At 41.8% G+C, this 26548-nt stretch overlaps 1 protein-coding gene across 2 annotated transcripts in view; it reads right to left on the reverse strand.

The window, feature by feature from the left end:
- IL5RA (interleukin 5 receptor subunit alpha) overlaps nucleotides 1-26321 on the reverse strand; it is a 37274-nt gene extending 10953 nt beyond the window's left edge. Inside the window, exons 1-9 of one of the 2 annotated variants that reach the window (XM_074312145.2) lie at nucleotides 26104-26321; nucleotides 24712-24847; nucleotides 15391-15475; nucleotides 13633-13778; nucleotides 12487-12625; nucleotides 9838-9991; nucleotides 9576-9763; nucleotides 7384-7529; nucleotides 4587-4725 (exon numbers count right to left, since the gene is read on the reverse strand). In XM_074312145.2, coding sequence (XP_074168246.2) covers nucleotides 4587-4725; nucleotides 7384-7529; nucleotides 9576-9763; nucleotides 9838-9991; nucleotides 12487-12625; nucleotides 13633-13778; nucleotides 15391-15463 — 985 coding nt within the window. In that variant the 5' untranslated portion in view covers nucleotides 15464-15475; nucleotides 24712-24847; nucleotides 26104-26321. Of the gene's footprint in view, nucleotides 1-4578; nucleotides 4726-7383; nucleotides 7530-9575; nucleotides 9764-9837; nucleotides 9992-12486; nucleotides 12626-13632; nucleotides 13779-15390; nucleotides 15476-24711; nucleotides 24848-26103 lie in introns of those variants that run through there. The other variant, XM_088798889.1, reaches the window with a different exon arrangement.
- Nucleotides 26322-26548: the final 227 nt, after the last annotated feature.

Raw genomic sequence — 26548 nt, forward strand, 5'->3', positions numbered from 1 at the left:
CTGCTAGCCCTCCTCCAGGCCAGTGCAGACCGCCAGGGGTGCAGGGGCCCGGCAGCAGACAAGCAGTGGGGCTGCCAGGTGTGGTCCCAGCCGCCCCCACACTGCAGGACCCTGGGGAGAGGAAGCAGTTGACTAAACCAACTACCTTGTTCACCAACCTGAAATCCCTCATTGGCAAGGACGCCCAGTATCCCCCTACGTTATGGGAGTGCCAGGTAAGCCCAGGTGCATTTCTCAGGTTGCGACGGGGTCCGCTTTTTATTTCTCAACCAGTTTTGGTCACTTTTGACCCAGAAGCTGCCATCTCTTATGTCACAAAAGCTTTAGAATTCACAAAATGTATTCAGAAATTAAGCAGCAGAAGAAGGCATAAGTTAAGAAACCTAGGGAAACCTAGTTTGGGCCTCTGCAATATTTTCCCTCATCTTTCCCTAGCCTGGTTTTCTCTCTGTTTCACCACAGGGTGAGGATTGGTTGGAAAAGAAAGACTGCAGTAAAAAAAAAAAAGAAGAAGAAAGGAAAGGAAAAGAAAAGAAAGGGAGGGAGAGTAAGAAGGAAAGAAGAAAAAGAAGGAAGGAAGGAGAAGGTAAAAGTAAAAAGGAGAGCAAGGAAGAGTGGGCAGAGGAGTCAGAGGCCTGAGGGTGGCACTCCGGACCTGGGGCTGCACCCTGCTAGGGGTCGAGTCAAGGAGACGCTTAGAGGGACCCAAAGGTGGCTCCGACCCCTCCAGCTTTTGGTTCCAGGTGCCGGCTTTCCTCACTCATTCACAGCCGGGGAATGTCAAGTAGAGGAGAAAGGTACAGAGTTGCCTGTTTATTAGTATTAGTGGAATCTTACTTCCACCCTAGCCCACATCCTCACAAGCCCCCTGATTTTCTGCCTCAATCTACGTCCATGAAGTCCTTACAGATCCTAGGATATGTCACGTGACTCTAAGAACACCCTGTCTTCTCCCCAAACTGTTACAAGAAAGCCAGGGCCAGGATTTCCTGTGAGTGCCTGTCTTTCTGTGAAAGGAGCTGCCCTGGCGAGCAGCTGGCACCCCTGTGGCCTTGACCTCACGCTGAGCGACCTGGTGACCCTGGTCCTGCTCTCTGGGTGCCCATGCACCATATCTCAAACCTCAAGACATCTGCCTTAAAAATCCCTTCAGTTGGCACCTGTACTATTCTTGCATAGATCCTGGCCTTTGCTGAGGTCGCCACAAAGGCCACTCGCATGAGGTGCAAGGCCTGTGACTGTGGGTGAGCCTGGTCCCTCAGAAGCAGGACGGAGAACAACTGAGCCCAGCCAGTGACACAGCTGGGAACGAACGCAGGGTGGACGCACACAACACTCTTCTCTGAGGGGCAGGGCAGAGTTGTAGGAAATCTTCTTTTGCTAACTGCTTGCTTCCCATGTGGCATCTGGGCTTCATGGAGGGGAGGCAAGATGATGGACTTCAGAACCTACGACCAGGGTCAGGAAATGAGAAGGTTTTGGTAAACAGGAGATAGCAAAGATAATAAAGGAACAGAAGAATGTGGAAGTTAAGAAAGTTGAAAAAGGAGAAAGACGCATGAAAAGTGGGAAGTTAGCTCTTACGATAAGACCCAGATGCCAGTTGAGGAAGGGCAGGTGATAAGGAGCGGTGATAACACGAAACTGCTGCTTCCATTAAAAAGAAGACGAAGAAAGTATCCTTGCTCTGGAAATCCTAGCACAGGAGGCGACCTAGGGCGGAGTTTCCAGGCAGGCAGCAAACACACACATGCTGGCTGTCCCCGTAAGTGCCACCCTCCAGCCCCCTGGACCTCCAGGGACCTTGCCAGCTGAGCTGCACTATAGTCCCTTCTCCTCCACTCTCCCTTTTCCCATCAATCCAAACGTCCTCACCCTGCATCTCACTCTTTATTTAATAACCTTGGGCGATAATGGGTTAATTGAATCTACGCAACTCCACTAATTGACTCAGATGTCATCTATTTGAGAAAATTATCCATTCATAGCCACTTCTCGGTTGTCTGATAACTACTGAATTATTTGATGTCTCTGGGCCTCCAATTCCTGACCTTAAAATAAAGGAGGTGAACTTCATAACCTCTAAGAAAGAGGTGATATCTGAGTTGAGCCTTGAAGGAGGAATGCACGTGGAGGGCTCCAGGGTGCCATCTGTGAGGCAGGGTAGGAGGGCAGGAAGGTGGTGCACAGGAAATGAACGTAGCAGCAAAATTGCCGGGTAGACAGCAAGCTGGGCATAATTATTGCTGCATCCTCACGGGGTAAGGAGGCGTCATGCACAATGTCCCAGAGGGGCCTGGACTTCCTGTATGTTTATTAATCATCTTGATGAAAATGAAGTCTGCATTGATTAAATTCACTAATGATCCTAAACTGAGCAGGGGAGTAAGTTCCCAAAATGATGGATTTATAAGATGAGGAGTAATACCCGTCAGCTCATCTTCACGAAAAGGGTGGCAGTAAATGAAATAGGACCTGCTGTGGATAACAGCTGTAAGGTACACTCGGGGGAGACAGTAATGGGCCCAGTGCCAAACCAGGAGGCTGTTACTTAGGAAACAATTACAGGAAGAGAGCACTAAAGTGGAGAGCAGTAAATTAAAAACAGGGTTAAAATAAATTCTCATCATGGATCACTATTTACTCTCCGAACATGGGGTGGGGGGGCTGATGGAGCCTAGAGGATCGTGAATGGCAGAGTAGGAAGGAACTCTAAGGTGTGGCACTCCCATTTTACAGGTGAGGAAACTGAGGCCCAGAGAGGTGCGGTGTGACTGACTAGGTCAGACAGGTGGCAAAATCTGTGCTCACAGAACCCTATCACATACCATGGTGCTGACAGCGCTGGTGCTGGAGTCAGTCAACCTGGATTTGAATCCCATCTCTGCCACATGCTGGCCATGCAGTTTCACAAATTGCCTCAACTTTCCAAACCTATTCTCTCCTCTGAAAAATAGCTTTGTTGATAGGATTGACCAAGGTAACGCATGTGAAGCATTTAGCACAGTGCTTGGCCAATAACCATCAGAAAATGTTATCACTCTTACTATTGTTACTGTTTGTATTTCACAATATTCTGAGAGGCAGGCAAGGTGGATATTACCTCCTTTGTGCTGGGAACCCGAGCAGGGGCAGAGCGGACCGACGTGTCCAGTGTACACAGTAACCTGTACTTTCTGTGGGAGGCCCCAGTGAGCCTTCCATCCTTCAGTGTGCTTGTGGCTTTTAGGCCACACCTATAACCGCGTGTGTCTGTGTCTCCAGGCTGCATGGCTGCGGCACGCACACGCGAGACATACTGGCTGTTTTCCGTCTCCTCCTGAAATGCCCAGGGTGCCCAAGACGCCCAGATAATAGCAAACACAGGGTGTGAATTTTCCATCTTCCAGGGGCAAGGCTACATCTCCAGGGTGTGGGGTTGCCGTTTGGTGCAGAGTGAAAACGGGCTCTTTCGCCCAGAGCAGCCATCGGACCCGCACACCCCTTCACAGATCCCATGCACAGACACAGAGGTCATCTTCTTTGCCAAGGAAACTCGTCAGTTTGGTCAAAACAACAGCTGCAGAATTAACCCAGGAGCTGAGGCGACGTCCGGTCCTTTAGATCCTCTGTCTGTTAGACCGGAGGCCCAGGGACGGATGCAGACCTTATCTGCCCTGACATGCAGTCAACTTTGGAATCTTCTTTAAGAAAAGTAACAAAAATATGCATTCCAAATTACACGTGGGAAAATTAAAGCAAAGGAGAATGGATTAATAGTTGCCAGGGGTTAGGATGGAGGAGAGGGTGGGAGGGGAGCGTGTGTATAACAGGAGGGATCTGGTGGTGATGTCCTGTGCTTTGAATGTGGTGACGGACACATGAACGTACACATGTGATACAATTACACCAACTAAGTACACTGATGAGTACGCAGGAAGTTGATGGGATCTGAATAAGATCATTGGATGGCATCGACGCCAGTCTTCTGGTTGGGACATTGCACCACACACAGCTTTGTCAGATGTTCCCCTTCGGGGAAACTAGATGAAACCTACATGGGCTCTCTCTGTATTATGTCTGACAACTGCGTGTGAACCTACACTTATCTCAAAATAAAGCTTTTAATTATTGGGGCGGCTGGTTGGCTCAGTTGGTTAGAGCGCGGTGCTCATAACACCCAGGTCGCCAATTCGATTCCCACATGGGCCACAGAGCTGCACCCTCCACAACTAGAGTGAAAACAATGACTTGACTTGGAGCTGATGGGTCCTAGAAAAACACACTGTTCCCCAATATTCCCCAATTTAAAAATATATTTTTTAAAGTTTTTAATTGTAAAAAATTGGATCGAAATAGAATTGAAAAAAAATTATACAGGTAAAGCGTTTTGGAAAGGCTGGCACCAGCAAGAAGCTTGAGCATTCGGCTTCAATGGTGCCATGGTAAATCCATCTCTGGTCCAAAAAGCAGTGGGCTGACAGGAAACGAGGCACAGCAGTGATGAGACAGCATTTCGACATGCGCAAGTACATGTACACGCTTTCCAGGATTATGGTTCAGGCATGAATAGGCCGCTTGCTTTAACATAAACGCAAGCTACTTACCCACTTCAATCGCTTGACTCCACTTGCTCCAGAGCCCTGCTGCTCTACACACAGACCTCACAGCTGCTCTCACTTGAATAGAATACTTAGAAATATCCCTAATTGTTGAGGTGAATTCACTGGTCGTCATATTTGCAGTCTACATGAGAAAAATAAAGTAGCATTAGAATACTGTCTCGACACGTAGTTTACGTACAACCATGCCAACGATCAGAATGGGATGTCATATATAAATAAGTCACGTGACTCACTGGGCAGTGACCCGTTTCAAATCAATAGGACACATTAATTAGTCTATTCCAGGCTGCTGCTGTGTGGATGGGTTGGCCGTCAGCCTTCAAGGGAAAGCTCTCTTGTAACCAAAATAAATAAAATGGGTAATTGTAAGACCCAGAAGTTTGTCCGAGTCCAGTTGGTGTTTCCAGATTGGAAGGCTGGAGTGGCCGATAGCAGAATGCATAAGCCCCTCATCTTGTCCTTCCATACTCTGTAGTCAAATTTCTAAACAATGTCACTTGGTTTCCATCACATTTTGTATCAACAAACTATAATCTGCAAGCCCCTCTGGCCTGCTGCCTGCTTTTGGAGGGCCTTCAAGCTAAGAATGGGTTACATATCTTTAAATGAATGAAAAATATCCAAAGAATATTTCATGGCACGTGGCAATGCCATGAAATTGAAATTTCAGTGTCCACAAGTAGTGTCACTAGAACACACCCGCGCCTATTTGCTTCCGTTCCATCTGTAGTTGTGTTTGTCCCGTGTGCCAAGCTGAAGAATGCTGGCCGAAACGGTATAGCCCCCAAAGCTGAATAGGTCTGGCCCTTTACACAAAAAGTTTGCTGAGCCGATATACAAGGGAGGGGGAGGGAGGGAGCGCGGGGGCACAGGGAAATGGAAATAGCAGAGACCTTGGCTCTAGGATGGGTGGGCTGAATCCTGGCTCTGCCTCCACTACCCCCAGGGCAATTTCTTGACTCTTCTGAGCCTGTTTCCACTTCATAACACAGGAATAAAAACACCTAACTCGTGGGTTATTAATTTAAATGCAATGAACCTTGGTGCAGCCCAAGCTTAAGGAAATATTAGATTGAATCCTATGAAGACAGCCAACGCTGAACCCAGTTTTGATCAGCAAAAACAGCAGTTTTGGATGGTTCAGTACAATAATATGTGCTCAGTGGCCACAGGCAACTTACGCTGACATTGTCTAGTGTTGAAGCTGTTTTCTCACTAATGAGCCCTTCTCCTACAGTCCGTCTACTGGTTAGTATCACCACCATCCAGCTAATCCCCTGGGCCCCAACCCAGAGAGGGGTCCCTGACACCTGCACTTTAAATACTCCCAGATGTGTTTCTTCCTTCCTCCCCCACCCACAACCATTGCCTATTTTAGCTCTTGTCCATCACCTTTCGCTTGGACTATTGCAGTAGCCATTAACTGACATGCCTATATCACCACGACCGCCCCCCTCAACCCCCGCATTTCATGCTGCTACCAAAATTATTCTTTGATTTACAGATGTGGTCATATTTCTGTATTGAGTAAAAACCCTCCAGTGACTTCCATTGCCTATGTCCATAGTTTTAAAAGGAGAAATTTTTCTGTCTTTTTTCTTTTTTTTAAACAAAATCTTAGCGCCATTCTGGGAGAAGTCAATTTCTAAGTATTTATTGAATGAGGTTGAATGTGCTTTGCCTACTATCAGTATCAAGATTGAGTTTGAATCCTGACTTCCCTATATTTTTTCTAGCTTTGTGACTTTAGGCAAGTCACTTAATCTGTACCTCACTTTCCTGTGAAATGGGAACGATAATTACATAATTAAGTTACAGGGAGGGTGGAATAAATTAGCATAATAAAGATTGGCACATAGTTGATGCTCAATAAATGTTGGCTTTCTTCTCAGGTCCATTTCCCTTGAATTTTTTTGTCCATTAGTGCTAATAAGTTTTTATAAGTTGTGGTAAAATACACGTAACATGGAATTTACCATCTTAACCATTTTTAAGTGTCCAGTCCAGTGGTGTTTAGCACATTCATAGTGTTGTACAACCGTCTCCAGCATTCTTCATCTTGCCAAACTGAAACTCGACCCATTTAACAACAACTCCCCACTCCCCCACCCCCACCCCCTGGAAACCACCATTCTACCTTCTGTCTCTATGAATCTAAGTTCTCTTGGTATCTCACATAAGTGGAATTATACCGTACTGGTCTTTTTGTGACTGGCTTATTTCACATAGCTTAGTTACCTCAAAGGGCATCCACATTGTAGCATGACTCAGAGTTCCCTTCCTTTTTAAGGCTGAACAATATAGCATTATATATGTCTGCCACATTTTCACTATCCTTTCGTCTATTGATGGACACGGGTTGTTCCCTCCTTTCGGCCGTTGTGAACATGGATGTACAGATTTCTCTTGGAGACAGTGCTGTCAGCTCTTTTGGAAGTACACCCAGAAGTGGAACTGTTGGATCATATATATTTCTATTTTTAATTTTTGGGAAATCGCCATACTGTTTTCCACGGTGGTTGCCCATTTTACATTTTCACCAACAGTAGTGCTAGTGAGTTTTTAATCTGACACTTTGTATTATTTTCTACCAAAAAGATGTCCTTTCAAGACAAAAAGGCCAGTAAGGGTTGGTTTGTTTTCATAAAACCTGGGTAGATGCAAATTACCTTTGACCTTATTAGCTCTAAGCTGTAACCAGAGTAGTCACTGAAGATAATTTTTCAAATGTTTCTAAAAGGATACCATCATCGAATATCGGAAAGATCTGAAAAATTACCTGAAAATAGCCCTTCCTCGTGTTGTAAATTTTCACTTCATAATCAAAGCAGTGGGCCGGAAAGGCAGAAACTGGTTTCTCCCATCGAATAGAGAGTCGGGTTCCTTCAATCCTGGCTGTGACATTCACTGGAGGATTTACTTGATCTAGATGAGAGAATGAGAGGTCAATGGCCGGGGCTGATAAATCCAAGCCACTCACACTTCTTGAAGCATTTCTAAGATGTCACCTTCTCAAGTGTTTGCCCTCAGGAAGTAATAAACTGACCTCCAAGCCATTGGGCTCCAGTGGCTCACATATGACCCCCATCTTGTGACACTGAAGAGGCAGAGATCCTTCCTATAACCTTCAAAGATCCCTATTCCAGTTGGCATTGAATGGTTGAATCCCTTCCCTCTTCAGCTCCTTGCAAGACCCACCCCACCATTTCTTTTTCACTTCCAGAGTTGGACCAAGCCCAGGGTAAACTGATCCTAGAGAGAAATTGCCCTGGAGCTGCCACCAAGCCCTGCCTCTACTGAGCAGGTGTATGGCCCTGGGTGACCACTTCCCATCGCTGGGCTTCAGTATTTGTTTCATTTTGCTGTGTGTGTCTTGTTTTGGTTTGTTGAGGGGATGGAGTGGAAAGTTCCAGTTTCCTCTTGCAAAAGAAGAATGGATTGGGCTAAGCTTGTCTTTACTTCAACAAGAACTGTGGTTCTCCCCTCTGAGGCCTCTCTTGATTGTGTACAGCATGTGATGTGGGTAGAAATCGTTTCTAAGAGCATTCTGATCTTAGGCTGTGTGATCAAGGGCTCACAGTGAATGAATCACAGGGACAAGCTAAGAACGAGGCCCCCTGGCTCCAGGGGCTGCCAGCCCTAAGCAGAAAAGTTTTAACCCAAAATGTCCATGTGTTTTAGTAATCGGAGGATTTGTCTCAATGAAATGAAAATCATATATACAAATGAATTCTTGTGGTCTGTACCAGATTGTGTCCATTTTCATTTCATATTACTATCATTGTTTCCCAAGTCCTTCTCAGCATTTTTTACTACCTATTTTCATGAAAGTGACATTTTTAGGTCACCTAAGAAATATACTATTGAAAAGAATTGCATTACTCTTTAGTAAATGCTATGATTCTTTAAACAAAGTTATGCTCCATTTGATATAGATAGAGATATATCACAAGCCAAACCATGTTCTTTAAATAGTATTCTGCATATTTATTGGGTACTTGTACAAGGCACTGTCCAGAATACTTTATTAGCACAGTTCTCACAAAAACCTTGTAGGAAGTATTAATTTCTCCCCATTTCTCAGCTAAGACTGAGGCAGAGGAATGGCCAGCTTGTCGAGGTCTCTCAGCTAGTCAGAGGAGGAGCCTGGTTCCAAGCCCAGGCAGCCTGGCTCCACAGACCACGCTAATAACCCCGCCACCATTGAAATCCGGAATGTCGATCACCACACTTGCTATGTGAAGTTTCATTAACACACATACCTAGAAGGAAGGAGACTACCTTCTATTCTGAGAACTGAGGGAATGAAACCTTACATGACATGTTTATATCTGAGAATCACATGCTCAGAAAGGCATTACAACTCAGGAATATCCAGAGGACACAGACCGGCATGGTAAAGGTGTCACAAGAGAGGGGGCAGGCAGCTGGGAAAAGAGAGATTTCAGGATGGGACACGTGGCTGCCTGTGGAGAGCTGACAGGCCATTGTGGGGGAAAGGGTAAGAAGTGTTTGGAGGTGTCACCAAGCCATCACAGGACCCAGGGGCAGGAATTGCATGATACCGGTCCTAGCTGCTGAGAGATGACGTGGCTTCCTTCAGCAAGGCGTTCCCTTTCCAGTGGTTGTCAAGCAGGGGAGAATTTGCCCCCCCCCCCCGGGACATTTAGAAATTCCTGGAGACATATTTCTGTTGTCACAATTGGTGGGGGAAGGTGCTACTAGCGTCTAGTGGGTGGAGGCCTGGGATTCTGCTAAACATCCTGCAGTGAACAGCATGGCCTCCATGACACAATTATCTGGCCCAAAACGTAGGAGGGTTGAGGCGGGGGGGACCTTGCCCTTGTGGTTCATATTCAGAGGCCAGATGGCCACTGAGCATCAGAAAATAGTCAAGCTAGGTGATCTTTATAATGCCTTCCAATGCTGGGCTTCGGCGAGTGGGGTATTTCAGCTTTGACTCCATCTTACCAATGGCGTGAAGAGCAAACAGCTGATCAAATGGCTTGATCGCAGTGTGCTTGCTGGAGCCGTTAACATGTACTGCGAGCCAGTCACGCCCTTTGCTATGGATAAAAGCCCTGGGAAACCAGCATGCACCTTTTCTCTTCAGTGTGTCTTGGCTGTATTCTTGACATTCCTCGGTCTGAGATCCATACCTAAATTGGAACACTTGTAAGTTTTTCCGACTGGAGGAAGCAACCTGTTTGCATAAGTAAAAATAGGTACTAACCTATAGTAGAGGAAATACTGTGTGTCCTCAGGGGCATCCTTGCCGACAAGCCAGGTACAGTGAAGAGAGACTTGGTATGGCTGTAAGTGTGTACAGTTAGTTGCCACGGTGTTTGTGGTGCAAGTTAAATTCACAATTGAGGTTCCAGGAGACCCTAGATGGTCAAAAATAAACAGAACAAGACAGTGACATGATAGTTTCGGATTTTTGTGCTTCTTTTGAAACTGTAAGGATTGGGAACACCTTATCCACCGTCAAAACTAATCACCATCACGTATTTATAGAAACCTACTGTCTACAAAGAACCAACTTACTGCGGGATGGAGCTAGGATTGCAGAGCCCAAGTTTCTGACGTCAAAGAGCTTTCCAACTCCCTTGGGGGCGGGGGCTGCATGTGACACATGTATGAAAGGTCAAGAGTAGTGCAATACGTCATCATTCGGAGCTTGTGTCCAGCAACCTCGGGATTCTAACGCACATTTGTCAATGGCTACCTGGGGACACCTTGGTACTCTCTACCCTGGACCTTGGGTTTTCCAACTGTAAATGAGAGACTTGGTTGAGGAAGGTCTCCAGTGCCACTTCCATCCTAAAACTTCTCCAAAGGATAGGAGTTTTGGCAACACTGCCAAATAACACCACCTCTTCAGAGACGCAGTGTGCAGCATGCACTAGCTGTTCAAGCTGTAAGGAAATCTTAAGATTTCACACGAAACCCTTTTACGCTCATTTCGCCCAGGATTTCCCCAATTTCTTTGACTGGGAAGCCTTGTTTTCATTTCCACCCCAATGGCCGCCATGTTGATGGCCCTCTTCAGACCACACTGTGGGACACTTCTTCAGACCACACTGTGGGACACTGGCCATGCTATTGTTCAGAGGAGGAGAGGAACACTTTGGGCTGAGGGTCAAGGAGGACCTCGTCCAAAGGCAAGCCTGAGACTCAGTCTTGAGGGATGGAAGGGAGTCTTTTTAGCTTAGTGTTAGTCAATTAGATCATTTTTATCACTGTTACGCAGTGTCTCCCAAGGCGGAGAGGCAGAGAGCCCCGTGTTGTCTGCAGAGAAGTTCAAGACAAAGGGAAGGAAGGCTGAGGTCAGTCTGCTTTGTGCAACCACCGTGAACAGCTGTGTACCATGGTCATGCACACACGTCCATTCTCGTGTCCATGTGAGAACCCGCCCACACTCTAAACGCCCAGATGGTCTGTGCCCATGTGTGGCCAGCCATTCCTGGAGTCAGCTTATCTCCCAGTTCTGTTCCAGAGAACGAGTTATTTGGTGTGAATTCAGTTTGATGCAAAGCAGAAATAATTAATTTTTCATCAGTGTCACCTGTATTGTTGTGCTCATGGGACAATGAGAATGGTAGGAATGTTATTCTGAAATAACGTTACTGGGGTACTACAGTTGTTTATTGAGAGAGGTGGGAAGTGGCTCAACGTAAAGCTCTCAATGGCCTACATGTGCGATCTTGTGTCCACTTTGGATAAGATTCTGTACTTGGGTTCAAGTCCATTGTGAGTTGGCTGATATACAGTCTGAATAACACATAGTAATGAGTAAAGGGAACAGTCTTTACAATGCTGTTCTCAGTCACCACCACAATGTGGGGGAATAGCGTTTTCTCCAATGATGTGACAAGAGAATGGTTTGAAAATGACCCAGACCAGACTGTCAAGGCAACTGTAAGTAGGTACACTCACATGCCCGGGCTTTGGTGGCCTGCTCGTCCTCTTTCCTTTCGTGTGTGTGTGTGTGTGTGTGTGTGTGTGTGTGTCCATCCAAGTTTAACCAGAAGGGTCACTGGTTTTAAGTACTAGAACCCCAATTTTCTACTGGAGGACAGTATAGAGACAGTGGTGTTACTCTGTTTTCCTCACAGCATTTAGGTTTGCAGTCTCGTGGCTTCTAGGAGAATGTCAGCACAGTTTTCTTCAATGTGATATGAGAAGTTACAGAATTGAAAATGAACAGTATGTCTAAAGCATGTATTACGACTGTGCTGGATGCAATAACACATTGTCCCTGCCTCCCATGGGCTTGTAGTTGGAGCTAGCAGGGCAGAAATCTATCCGTTTTTGAAAAAATAAGTAATGTCACATTGTCAGTGTCAACAAGTAGCACAGCCCACAGATGAGTTCTGAGGGGAAGAGAATCCTTCCCTGCATAGGATGAAACCAAGGGACTTTCCAGAGCAGGGATGGCTTGATCTGGACTTTGAAGTGTGGGAGGGCTCAGACCACCAGCACAGGAGACGCGCCCAGAAAAGCAGTCCTTGAGACAGGTGTGTGTCGGTGTGTGGGCATCATGATTACAAACCCATCGGAGCACAGCACAGGAACCCTGGAGGGCGTGGTTGGAAAGATGCCCCTGATCCCAATTACGAGGGACCTGACCAGCCCAGATTTTGTTTATGACCATTCTGAGCTTCTGAGCAGAGGCGGGTAAGTGATGTTTGCAGGGACGTGCCAGGTGGCCCTGGATGGGCTGTGATGATAAGAAGTGATGACAGGCCTGGTTAGGATGTTACTGAGGTGGGAGGGTCCTGGGCAGGAAGTGACGGCTGACTCAACAGAAGAAACGGGAGTTGCTGGCTCTCTGGCTTGCTCACATCTGCAAAGTCTGAGACGTAAAACTGGGCCTTACCTGGTGGGGCTTTGAGCTCAGCAGAAACCCAGCTGCTTGCGCGGAGGGTGTGGTTGTACCACGGGATGGTCCGCACACTTGCTGAAAAGCCTTGGTGAAGGACGCTCACATGTCTGCTTTCAGTGTTCCTGGTTTCAAGCTAAAAATAAAACCCACAAGTTATGATATGTAAAAGGGAAAGAGCCTTAAGAGAACTATTTTCATCAAATAGGCATTTTCTTCCCATTTTTCAATGGCACGTAAAATGCAATGAAGTAGGTTTACTAAAAAATGAAACCCACAGTCCACAAGTGTATACTTAATCCTAAGCTCATTGAGATGGGTAAATTATATATGTACAGCTTTTTACACATCAATCATGCCTCCATAAAATGGTTTTAAAAAAACTGAATAAATAAATAAATTACCCAATTCTAGTATTTACATGTTTTTTAAAAACCAGTATAAGAAAAACATCATAATTAATTCCTCAATGATACACATTCGTCTTAATAAACCAAACTAAATATTACAAATAAGGCTCCAGTCCCCTTTGACCACCATCTCCAGTTCTGGTCTCCTCCCACAGATAACAGAAAATTGACAGAAAATTCCATATTGCTGGAAAAACAGTTAATGCTATGCAATTGCTTCTCCCTTAGTTTAATTTTATTAGGCATCTAGAGGTACCGCGTGATTTAACATAGCCCTGCAGTGAACCTGGGCTTCTGAGAGGTTAAGTGTCTGGTCCAAGGTTGCAAACAAAGGAAGACGCTGAACCGGGAATTGAACTTGATGTCTGATCAGACCCCATGCCCTCCTCCCATTTCACTCCCCTATTTTCTTCTCGGCTATTTGTTTGTTTGTTTGGCTATTTTAGAGAAACCACAAAACAGTATTTTATAATCCATTATACTTCAGACCTTACAAAACTTTCTTTTTTAAACGAGAGACTTGTCCCAAAGTTAAAATGTCCAGTGCTACCGCTCGATGCTAAATGGCATGTGTGCACTGCTTCTCAGCCACTTCAACAGACACTACTCTACTGGGAGCACAACAAACGGCCCTTCTGCAGTTTCCTTTTTTTTCCGTTAAATTCCCTTTAATAAGGAAAATGCGTTCCAAATTGAAATTGAGTCTAATACAGATCACCACCAGAACACTTACCTCATCTTCTTGGGGGGCATTTATTTTCACATGATATCCTAGCTGGACATTCATTTGCTCTTGATCCGGATTCGGTTCCCAACGTAAAAGGACTTGAGCCAAACCGGCTATTTTGATGGTGAAATTGACAGGTGGGAGAAGTGAAACTGTCGATCAAAAGAAAAAAGGTGCAACACAGTGTTCAGTTGTCCACACGTGGCACTCTTTACATTTTCAAATACTGTTTTGTGTACAGTAGTATTTTATTATGACTACTAGAATGTATAATACTCAAATAATTTTGGAAGAAGTTCCTTTAAAATTGTTTTTAACTCATTATACATTTTTTAATACTTTTCCCAGGTATTTACCTGTAACATCTATTGGTTTTTAATTGAAATATGAATATTTTAGTCCATCATTAGTCACAAGAAGCATAGTTTTCAATCTGAGAGTCATTGTCCACTATTTGATTAGGACACTTTATTGGTTTGTGGCTAGCAATTTTTTTTAATGACATGGAATAAAATAGAATAGGAAAGATATCAAATATAATAAGTACTGCTTCGTGCATCAAACATAATAAGAATAAATTCCGTTTCATGAACCTTTTCTTTCCATTATACGTGTACTTATGAATTTGTATGTGTGCTGGTTCATGACGTAAAATGGATCTATTGTTTAGTATGATTCAAAGTCAAGACAAATTTGTCAGCAAAACTACTTAAATAGACATTTCTGGAGGGAAATGTTTGTTTGTCTGTTTTTCTTAATGAACCACTCTCTAACCTTGCTTTCAAAATGAAAGCTTTCATTTCAATTACAAAATCAAGATCTGCTCATTTCAGAAATTTTAAAGCACAGATGAGGAAAAAAAGAAAGGAAAGAAAATTGACCTGCAATTCTACCACTGAGAAAGGTATTAGCATGTGATATATTCATTATCTTTTTTTCCTGGTCATATATGAATGTTTTACTTTTTTTTTCTTTTTTCTAAAATTGGGATAATACTGTACCACAATTATGAAACCTTCTTTTTATTATTTTTATTTTTTTATTATGTGGTCAGGATGTTTCTGTCGACCTTGAATATTTAGTAGCCATGCGTGACCCCAATCCACACTCACCTACACACTCCCAATGCTGTCTAGAGCGCATTGTTCATGGTGGTCACCACTGGCCACATGTGGCTACTTCAATTTAAATAAATTTAAATAAAAGAAAATCTTCATTGCCTTAGTTGTATGAGCCACATTTCAGGTGCTCAGAAGCCTTCGGTGGCTAGTGGCTACTGCCTGGACAGTGAAGATATAAAACACTTGTGATCACAGGAAGTTCTCTTAGATGACACTGGGACCACGTGACAGTTTTTTTAGACTCTGTTATTGCACCAAACCCATAGATCAACAAATTTCTGAGCTAAACACAGTGCAAGATTTTTTGTTTTTTGGTTGCGAGGCCTCTAGCTATTCCCTTGCATGGAAAGACATTCCAAAAGTGGTCGTCAGCTCCAGCTTTATTCCGTGGAGCCTGTATGCCCACATTTGCATTATGATGTCCCATTGTAGGATAAAAGTTGCATTTCAGCCAACCTTACTTTCTTAAAATATAGCATATTTAAAGAGTTTGTATTCTGATAAGGATAAATAGTCTATCCCTTTTTAAACAATCCACATATAATTTCCTAATTGAGGGATTATTTAGGAGAAAATAATGCTGTCATTTTTGTAACGTGCTTATTTTTTTAAGAGATTTTTGCATTTAATAGATGGAACTTACATGTTTTATCAGGAAGTAAGTCTGCTTGCAGTATGACTGCGCCCCCCAAAAGAATCAGGAGTACACGTGCCATGATGATCAAATTCTACAGAAAACAGAAAGAGGAAGGTCCAAGTGGAATTTTTAAGAAAAACTGACAGCTACTGTCTAAAGTAAAATGTAGTTATTTGGTCATTTAACCAACCAACATTTATGAACAATCTGTTATGTGTTAGAAATACAAATATGAAGAAATCTTATCTAAGGGCAGAAGGAAATGTAAATCAATCACTATAGTCCAATCTACAAACTGTTCCAAAAAATGTGTGTACGGGGCACAGTAGGAGCAAAGAGACTTCTGAATTGACTCCTAAAGGATTAACACACACACACAAACGTGGGGAAAAGCATTCCTGGGTGCAGACACAGTGAGGGCCAAGCCAGAGAGAGGAAAGTAAGACCAGTGGTCAGCTGTGAACAGGACACCAGGGCAGACCTTCCAACAGTAAAAGCTCTAGGAACAGTTAATTAGATGGAAAATAAACACCATTATCATTTTTATTATTCAGTACTGAGATATATTTCAATAAGACAAGGACAAGAGGCTTAAATGTAAAACAATTTAATGTGGGAAAAGAAACTCTGTATCACAAACTGAGAAGAAATTTGTGACATTTTGAGCTTTGCAGAGGCCAAATGAACCTGAACAAACCCAAACCCAAACAAAGCCAAAAGAGAAATTGAAAGCATAGTTATAAGCCTGGAGACAATAAAAACATATTTCTATCTACTTGAAACAATCGGACAACGAAGGTGAATTTAGAGTAGAAATGTTTTAATAACTCTGTGTGGCAGTGTGAAAAAGTGGTGAAGTCATTTCCGCGTCTGGTTTTACGTGTCAAAGAGAGTCGGAGCTCTTTTATTGGGAATAGTCAATTAGAAACCTTGAATGTTTGCTCTGAAATTTTTGAAAGGTGTTTTTCATATGAACTTATCTTTAAAGAACAAATCATACACTTGGCTTCCACCTGTTGTGTACTGCCCAGGTTTTACACAGCAGCTCTTCCGGTGCCCCTCCACTGATTCGGTGTGTGATCATTTATTACCCAATTTCCAATGAAGAAAAAGAGTCTGAAAAGTTAAATCATTTGTCAAAGATGAAACAGATGGTAAATAAGGGAAGAGAGACCCAACTTTGGATCTTTCAACAACAACGTCTATGTTCTGTACTAATTTAAATGACTGACGGTTTTCAGTTTGAAACTTTATTTAAATGCTTTGTTATTTTGAAATGTAGTTCTGGTAGAACCAAAAAAGATAGACGTTGGCTAAATGGATACATTCAGGAAATACCAAAAAACACTCTTTCTTCATTAACTAATGTGCTTAACTAACCAAACTAACTTATTATTTAATTCACTACTCTCACTACTTAACTTACTAATGAAACTAATAAAATGTCACAACATAGAAGACAGAAATGGCATATAGTTGTTCAATTCCTTTTTCTTTCTCTCTCTCTTTTTTTCAGTATTTCCCATTAACAATGTTTACTTCTTTCAGTAAACGACTCAGGCTGGGCGAAACACCAGTATCCACATTTGGTTTCTGGATATTTATGAGCATTGTATGACTTAGAAGAAGATGTTAAGGTTAAGAATAGATCGGTTTTGAAATAAATGGTGAGTGGACAAGTGAAAATAAGACACGTTGCCTGGTGGTGTGATCTCCAGAGATGTCTTAGTAAGAAAGTGCTGTCTAATATCCCTGTAATTAGATGGTTTGATTGTATTAGGTTGGTGCAAAAGAAATTGCAATTTTTTTTTAACCTTCTAAACTGCAATTACTTTTGCACCAACCTAATAGCGTGTTCAGTTTTCAAGTTCTTTTCAATTTTTATTTTTCAATTATAGTTGACATTCAATGTTATTTTATATTAATTTCAGATGTACAGCATATGGTTAGACATTTATATAATTTATGAAGTGATCACACTGGTAAGTCTAGTACCCACCTGGCACCATACAGAGTTATTACAACATTATTGACTATATTCTCTGTGCTGTACTTTACATCCCCATGATTATTTTATAACTACCAATTTGTACTCCTTAATCCCGTCCCCTTTTTCACTCAATCCCCAACCTCCTTTCCATCTGGCAACAATCACTTTGTTCTCTGTTATCTATGAGTCTGTTTATGTTTTGTTTGTTCTTTTATTTTGTTCGTTAGAATCCACATATCAGTGAGATCGTATTTGTCTTTCTCTGTCTGTTATTTCACTTAGCATAATACTCTCTAGGCCTATCCATGTTGTCACAAATGGTAAGATTTTTTTTTTTTTTATGTCCAAGCACTATTGCATTTTATATATGTATATATGTGTGTGTGTGTGTGTGTATATATATACACACACACACACACATATATATACATATATGTGTATATATATATATACACATATATATGATTTATATGATATATATATATGATACATATCATATATAACATAAAACTCTCTGTGAGATATATATATATATATATCATAGGAGGTTTATGATATCAGGTCTTACATGTAAGTCCTTAATCCATTTTGAGTTTATTCTTGTATATAGTATAAGAAGGTGGTCTAGTTTCATTTTCTGCATGTATCTATCCAGTTTTCCAACACTATTTACTGAAAAGACTGCCCTTACCCCATTGTATATGCTTGCCTCCTTTGTCACAGATTAATTGACCATATATGCATGAGTTTACTTCTAGACTCTCTGTTCTGTTCCATGGATATATGAGTCTGTTTTTATGCCAGTATCATGCAGTTTTGGTTACTATAGCCTTGCAGTATACTTTAATATCTGGTAGTATCTTCAACTTTGTTCTTCTTCATCAAGATTGCTGTGTCTGTTTGGGATTTTTATGGGTCCTTATACATTTTAGAATTATTTATTCTAGTTCTGTGAAAAATGCCATTGATATTTTGAAAGAAATTGCATTGAATCTATAGATTGCTTTGTGTAGTGTGGACATTTTAACTATGTTAATTCTTCCTGTCCATGAGCATGGTCTATGCTTCCATTTATTTGTATTTCTTCAATTTCTCTCTTCAATGTCTTATAATTTTCTGAGTACGAGTCTTTTACTTCCTTGGTTAAATTTATTCCTATGTATTTTATTACTTTTTTGATGCAATTGTAAATGGACTTTTTTTTTAAATTTATCTTTCTGATAGTTCATTGTTTGTCTATGAAAAATGCAACCAATTTCTGAATATTAATTTTGTATCCTGCTACTTTCCTGAATTCATTTATCAGTTCTAACAGTTTTGGGTGGAATCTTTAGAGTTCTCTACACACACTATCATGTCATCTGCAAATAATGAGTTATTTTTTCCTTCCTTTCCTATTTGGATGACTTTAAATTCTTGTTCTTCTCTGATTGCACTGGCTAGCACTTCTAATACTATGTTGAATACAAACAGTGAAAGTGAACATTCTTGTCTTGTTCCTGATCTTAAAGAAAAACGCTTTTAGCTTTTCACCATTGACTATGACGTTAGCTGTGGGTTTGTAACTTATGGCTTTTATTATGATGAGGTATGTTCCCTCTATTCCCACTTTACTGGGAGTTTTTAATCATAATGGAAGTTGCATATCGTCAAATGCTTTTTCTGTATTTATTGTCACGATCATATGATTTTTATTCTTCATTTTGTTTATGTGGTAGGTCACATTAATTGATTTGCAGATATTGATACGAACTTGCATCCCAGGAATAAATCCCACTTGATGGTGGTGTATGATCTTTTTAATGCATTGATGAATTCAGTTTGCTAATATTTTGTTGAGGATTTTGCATCTATGTTCATGAGGGGTATTGGCCTATACTTTTTTTATTTTTTGCAATGTCTTCACTGGTTTTGGAATCAAGGTAATACTGGCCTCATAAAATGCACTTGAGAGCCTTCCCTCCTCTTGAATTTTTTGGAATAGTTGAGAAGGATTGGTGTTAATTCTTTGAATGTTTGGTAAAATTAATCTGTGAAGTCATCTGGTCCAGGACTTTTGATTGTTGGGAGTTTTTATATTATTGACCCGATTTTGTTAGTAGTGATTCATCTGTTCATATTTTCTGTTTCTTCTTGATTCAGTCTTGGAAGATTGTATGTTTCTAGCAATTTATCCATTTCTTCCAGATTGTCCAATTTGTTGGCATATAATTGTTCATAGTATTTTCTTGTATTTCTTTGTATTTCTGAGGTGTCAGTTGTCACATCTCCTATTTAATTTTTGATTTTATTAATTTGGATCCTCTCTTTTTCTTGATGAGTCTGATTAAGAGTTTATCAATTTAATCTTTTCAGTTCTTGGTTTCAATGGTCTTTTGTATTTTTTTTTTTTTAGACTCAATTTCATTTATTTCTACTCTGATCTTTATTATTTCCTTCCTTCTACACATTTGGGGTTTTTTCTATTGTTATTTTTCTAGATACTTTAGATGTAAGGTTAGATTGCTTGAGATTTTTATTGTTTCTTGAGGTAAGCCAGTATTGCTATGAATTTCCCTCTTAGGATTACTTTTACTGTGTCCCATAGGTTTTGGGTTATTGGGTTTTCATTTTTATTTGTCTCAATATGTCTTTTGATTTCTTCCTTGATCTCATTGTTAACCCATTCACTGTTTAGTAGCATGCTATTTAGCTTCCATATGTTTGTGTGTTTTACAGTTTGTTTGTTTGTTTGTTTCCTAGTAATAGATTTCTAGTTTCATACCATTGTGGTCAGAGAAGACTTCTGATATGATTGCAATAATTTTAAATTTATTGAGACTTGTTTTGTGGCCTGCCATATGGTCTATCCTAGAAAATGTTACATGTACACTTGAAAAGAGTGTGTATTCTGCTGCTTTGGGGAAAAATGTTCTAAAAAGATTAATTAAATCTCTCTGGTCTAATGTGTTGTTTAAGGCTGCTGCTTTCTTGTTGATTTTCTGTCTGGAAGATCTATCCATTGTTGTAAATGTGGTGTTAAATCCCTTAATATGACTGTGTTACTGTTGATTTTTCCCTTTATGTCCATCAGTATTTGCTTTATATATTTAGGTGCATAGACGTTTACAAGGTTATATCAACTTGTTGGATTGATTCCTTTATCATTATGAAATGTATCTCTTTATCTCTTATTGTAGCCTTTGTTTTAAAGTCTATTTTGTCTGATATAAGTATTGCTACCCCAGATTTTTTATTGTTTCCGTTTGCATGAAATATACTTTTCCATCCCTTTGCTTTCAGTCTGTGTATGTCTTTTGATCTGAAGTGGGTCTCTTGCAGGCAGCATATATAGATCTTGTTTTATTTCTGTTCAGTTACCCTATATCTTTGATGAGAACATTTAATCCATTTTATTAAGTTCTGTTGCTGGAGTTTTCTCCTGTTCTTTCATTTGGGATGTATTTCTTTATCCCCTCATTTTGGCTGCCTTTCTCTGTTTGTTTCTATGTGTTAGGTAGATCCGCTATGTCTCCCAGTCTTGGCAAGGTGGCCTTTTGTAGTAGGTGTCCTGTGGGGCCCAGGGATGTAGTCTCCCTGATCACCTGAGCCAGGCACTCCAGGGTTGTGTGTGCCCTCCTGTTATAGTTAAGCCTTGATTGCTGTTGGGATGCCAGTGTGTGGGATTGACCCTCAGGCTGACTGGCAGTGAGGATTGGCCATAACCACAGCATACGAACCTTCTGTGTGGGGGTTGACCTCAAGAAACAAGATTCACCCCAGTGGTCTCTGGTGCCTGCCAAGACCACCCTTTGGGGGTGCCACTTATGGGGCTAATCAGGTTGTGTTCTGTTGTGATCTGTAGCTTGCCACCAGGAGGGTTGGTCCTGAGGCTTCTTGGGAGGGGCTCCAGTACAGGTCAAAGCCAGCTGCTGCCCGTGACCAGCCTGGGGCTAGCTGGTAGGAACTACAAAGTGACATGTGGTTGGTCGTTGCTTGTGCTGGGTCTGGAGGTGCGTAGGAGAGGTCACACTGTGAAACAAGGCCAGTTGCCACCAGCGCCAGACTTGAGTCTGCTTAGCCAAAGACACAGGGTACCCCAAGCCCTGTTGCCAACTGCCAGCTGTCCCACTACAAGCTGCCTATAAGGCTCAACTGCTGACAGGGTCCCTAGCGGTGTGCAAGTAGTGTGAGACAAGGTCTCAGGGAGTCACCAGGCTGGGGCCAGTGGTGTTCACCCACTTAATGCAGATTGAGATTTGACACCAGAGCAGAGATGGGGGCCACTCAATAAAAAGCACACAGTACATTGAGGCCAGTTGCCACCTGCCTGGGGCCTGCAAATCTTTGAGAGTTTTTAAGAAACAATGCAGTTCTGGCCAAGACCAGCAACCACTGCAACTGAAAGAGCCTCAGGTGGTGAACAAGTTGGGGCTGACTGTTTGCTGCTAAAAGAGCCTCTAGTACTGTGCAAATTGGGAAGGGGGCGGTCTCAGGAAGCCACCAGGGTGGGGAGAATAGTGCTCATCAAGTTAGTGCAAATTCAGATTTGGCCCTGTGGGGGAGGGCTCAACACAGGGACAATGGCAGTTGTCCCTCCAGCCCTTGCCCTAAAGCCACATAACTCAGTTTCGCCCTGTATGTCCCTGGTGCTCCATAAGCCACTGTCCCTCCACTATAGCCCAGGATGCGTGCCTGCAAGTGAGAGAGTCTGTGCATGTGCCTTTAAGAGGACACCTGGGTTTCCACCCATCATCCTTCTCACCTAGATGGGCAGAATTCCCACTGATTCTCATAGCTAGATGTTGTGGGGGCTCCTCTTCCTGGCACCAGTGCTCCAGGCCGGGGAGCCCAGCGTGGGGCTGAGGTCCCTCATTCCTCCAGCTCCTCTGCAGCTGAGATATCTCTCCCCAGTCTCAACCACCACACGTGGGTTGTGGGACCAGTCCATTTTCTGTATCTGCCCCTCGTACCAGTCTTGATGTGGCCTCTTCTTTCTATCCTTAGTTATAGGACTTCTGTTCAGTTAATCAAGTGGTTCTCCAGGTTGATTTTTCTATAATTTAGTTGTAATTTTGATATGGTTGTTGGAGGAGGTAAGCGTAGCATTTACCTACTCGGCTATATTGACCAGAACTTTATTCAGTTCCTTTTTCAAATGAACGTAAGTATTGCTAATCAGAATTATGCCTCTTTTGATAAAAAATAATCTTGTTTCTTTCTTTCTGATGATTCCATACCACGTAGAACAAGAAGTTTTAAAGCAACAATGAAAATAAAAGCCGATATTCTAATCTTTTTAAAAAATTTCAACAAGTGATGTTTTTAATAAATTGAAGGGACATGTTAGTATTCACTAAACCTGAGAAGCAAAGATTTCTTTAAAATCCTTAACAAACAACAACAAAGACAACTGCCTCTTCAAGTTAAGAAAGTGATGTCTGAATTGTCAACATTTCCTGAAATGATATTACATATGCTCTATCTTTGCACTAATTTCCATTAACAGGAGGAATTCTAGGTCAGAAAAAAATGCAAAATTGATGTTCCCTAGTGACTTTTACTAACTGGCAAAGTAATAGTCTGTTACAACCACACTTGTAAAAATAATAAATGTCTATTTATCTTTTGCAATTAAATTGTTGAAGTAAGTAATGAAACTGTTGAATATCTCAGTGGGGAGATAATTGAATATGTTACGTAATGAGACACTTTCCATTAGAATTTGTCATATATTCTGGTTTTACAGCTGCTGAAAAATAGAATTATTTTCCAAATCTGATCATTCCAAAATGTTGATGATTGATTTATTTTACCATAAAACAGCCATATGCTTTTTTTTCACGTATCATTGTGGTGTTTTGTATTAAAAAAAGATGACACTTTTGAAAGAAAATTGGTTGTCCTATGGCCAACATGAGATACTCTAACAAGAATCTGAATATTACCAAGGATGATAACTTTCTGTAAGCCAGATAAATCCCACCCAAGGCTGGCTATTACTGGAGCTTTAGCAATGGACCACACATCTTGTATAATTCTGTTCACTCTCTGCTCTGTTCCCTGAAAACACCTCCAGCGTTTGCCTGTGGTCCCTCAATATTTTTGGTCCCAGGCATACCAATCACCCTTGCTGAGAAAACAACCCAAATTTCTTTGGGCCATCTCTTTAATTCAAATACATACTGTTAGATAAATGTCAACTGGGCAATGCTTCATTGTGCACAAGTAGAACTACTTCACTAGCATAAAAAATATTAGAGCTACTTCACTAGCATAAAAAATATATCAAAATGACAATATATTCAACTCATTCTTCTCATGGCTACCAACGGAAATCCATCAGAAAACCATTACACTGTTGAAATAAGATTCAAATTAAACAGAGGGAAGCACACACAGTTTGCCTACCTACAATCGTCAGAAACACACAGTCTCTTAGATTGTGAGCTACTAGCTCATGCGACATTTCACTGAGTCAGTCTAAAATTCCTCGAGTGCTTCTGAGAATCTGACTTCTGGCAGGTGTGATATATGGATTTTTTTGTTTGTTTTGGATTTTTTTTTGAAATTGGGGAAAACATAGGAGCAGACCTTTTGTACTGCAGATATTTCTAGAAAGTTGGTCAATAGCTTGACAATTGGCAATGAATTTCCCCAGTGTTCCTGAGAATTGGTCAAATTCTACTGAAATTCAGACTTATAAATATTTTCCCCTCTTGTTGTCTTTTCAACTTATTTTTCTGCCTGGGGCATTTATTTTATAACCAAAGTTGTATTTCCAACCCTGCTTTTAGAGATTTTTGAGTCAGCTATGGTGACACCTAATTGCATACACAACCTCAGTGCACAGAAATTGAAAAGAAGCTAAGAGGATTCATGCTCTGTTAGGCCCTTCAAAGTAAAGAGTTTACTTTTACTTCCTTTTTTTTTTTTCCTGTACAGCAGAATCAGCAATGCAATTTATCTCTTGGGGGATAAAGAATAAATAAATAAGCCAAGGTATAAAATGCAAATAATATGTTTACCTAGTTATGTTGCATCACCCCCAAATGAAAAACTGCACACTCCTGAAAACATAAACGAGTAATAAAGGCCCTGTAAAATACACACAGTTTTTTTTTTTTTACTACTACTGGACATCTGATAAATTTTCTGAATCAGTCCTAAAATATAACTCATGGATTCAAATCATTGCCACAGAAATAAACACACTTTTAGCCAAGATGGAAATGACGCTGCCACCCTGAGTTTTTGGAATGGGGAGGAAAAAGGAGTTTTTTGCAAATCTCCCGGTGGTTAAATATTGTCTGGCTGCCCATCATCCCACATCTCTGCTCCCCCATTCCTGGGCGTACCTGTCTCTGGTGATCCTCCAGTTCCCAAGACTGGACTCAATAGCAGAGGGCCAGCACTTTATCCATCATGTCACAGCTTGTGTCTGCAGCACCAAGACTGTGCCAGGTCCAGGGCAGGGGCTCAGTACGTCCGAGCCTGTGCAAAACAGAGGCACATTAACTCACAGCACTTAGTAAGTCAAGTTACATAGGGAAACACCCAGCATTGGAACAAATCAGATCAGAGCACCGCGGCCTGGGAGTGGGGAACAAGCCTGCTCCGTCTGGGGGGAGGTGCCATACATTTGGGCTTCACCTGAAAACTCCCCCAAGCAGCCTTTCAAGTAATAAACACAAATGAGGTGATTTGATTTCTAAAACTTTATTATTTGAAATGTAAACTTTTAACATATAGCTACATACGTTAATACATTTTGTGGTAACTATGAGGCAGAGTAGAACTTTTCACGCAAAATAGAAATTATAGCAGGTAATGAAATTTTCACCATGATAATTTATTACATTGGGTATCAAATACATTAATCAATATGGCTATAAAAGCAGTCACTTTTCATGTGTTTATGAATTTTAGGTTCATGGAGTATTAAGAGATTTTGATCTCTCTCTCTCTCTCTCTCTCTCTCTCTGCTTCTTTCTCTGTCCCTTTTTCTGCTTCATTCCATTCATTTTTTTCTGTATTAACGGAAATATGTTTACGTTGCTTTGGGTAAACAATTAAATTAGCGAACATAAAGCAAGTGAGATCTTTCAGCAAAATTTTGTACATTTTATATAAAACCAAACTATCTTGAAACTCCTAGAACCCCGAAGAGAAACGGAAAGACTTCTGTTAGATGCAGTGCTGTCATCACTTTCTGGGTTGTTGTTTCTTAATTTATAGCTTTCTTAATGAACTCGGAGACTTCCTCTCCGAGGTATTTTATTATATCCTATATCCTATTTTCTAAACTCATGTATTCTCTAAGAAACCTTGGCAGAACATATGTTCTCATTTTAATTCCTGGAGGACCTGGTAGAGTGGGATACAAGTCTCTTCCATAAGTATCCACACAGCTACAGGTGTTATTTCAATGGCACTCACTTTGCCTGGACTTGTACAGTCCAGCTCCTTAGCCAGGACCCGAGCATGGGAGGCAGGACCCTGAATCAATGGGCCCTGCATGATGCACATGAAAGGGTGCCCTTGTTAGTTCTGTCCCTGCTAAAATAGGGTTATAAGGGGTTTTATTTCCCCTTTTGCTGTAAAAGTTTGTCCTATATTCACAATCAGGACATCCCACCTTTTCTATGCGCCTCCCCCCATGTAATTAAATTATTAGGAGGAGCCCGGAGTCTGGTACAGAAAGAAGGCGCCTGCTCAGATTGCCAGGAATGAGCCTGGACCCCACTTACTGAGAAGTGCAGCGGCCGAGCCTTCAGACGCAGCTGCAGGGCACCGACAAGAAGCCTTATCTCGGGTGCTCTTCTGGACTTAGAGGCGGTTCTTCTTCACTGTTTCATCATTGCAGCTGTCATGGTGAAAACTCGCCCACAGGCAGCTTCCTTTATGACGAGATGGCAACAGGGCTTCTTTAAGCAAGACTCAGGAGCACCTGTGAGAGAGCAGTGATGGCCCAGCCATCACCCGACTCCGGAGGCTGAAACTGCTGCCCAGGGAAAGGCTGCCCACATATCGCCGTCTGGTGCCAGCTCATCTGCATTTCCACCCCTTCCTGGTGTTCTGCTCTATTCAGGCACTGGAATTAATGTTTGCTCGTGGGTGGGCGACAGGTAATCGGGTTTCCCGCAGGTGCTCTGAAGCAGTGCATTTCTAGTTTCTCTATGTGCTTCACGCAGC

The sequence above is a fragment of the Rhinolophus sinicus genome, chromosome 5 (genome assembly GCF_057876585.1).
Source record: "Rhinolophus sinicus isolate RSI-liver-muscle chromosome 5, RSI-T2T, whole genome shotgun sequence".
In the NCBI taxonomy this organism is placed as follows: Eukaryota; Metazoa; Chordata; class Mammalia; order Chiroptera; family Rhinolophidae; genus Rhinolophus; species Rhinolophus sinicus.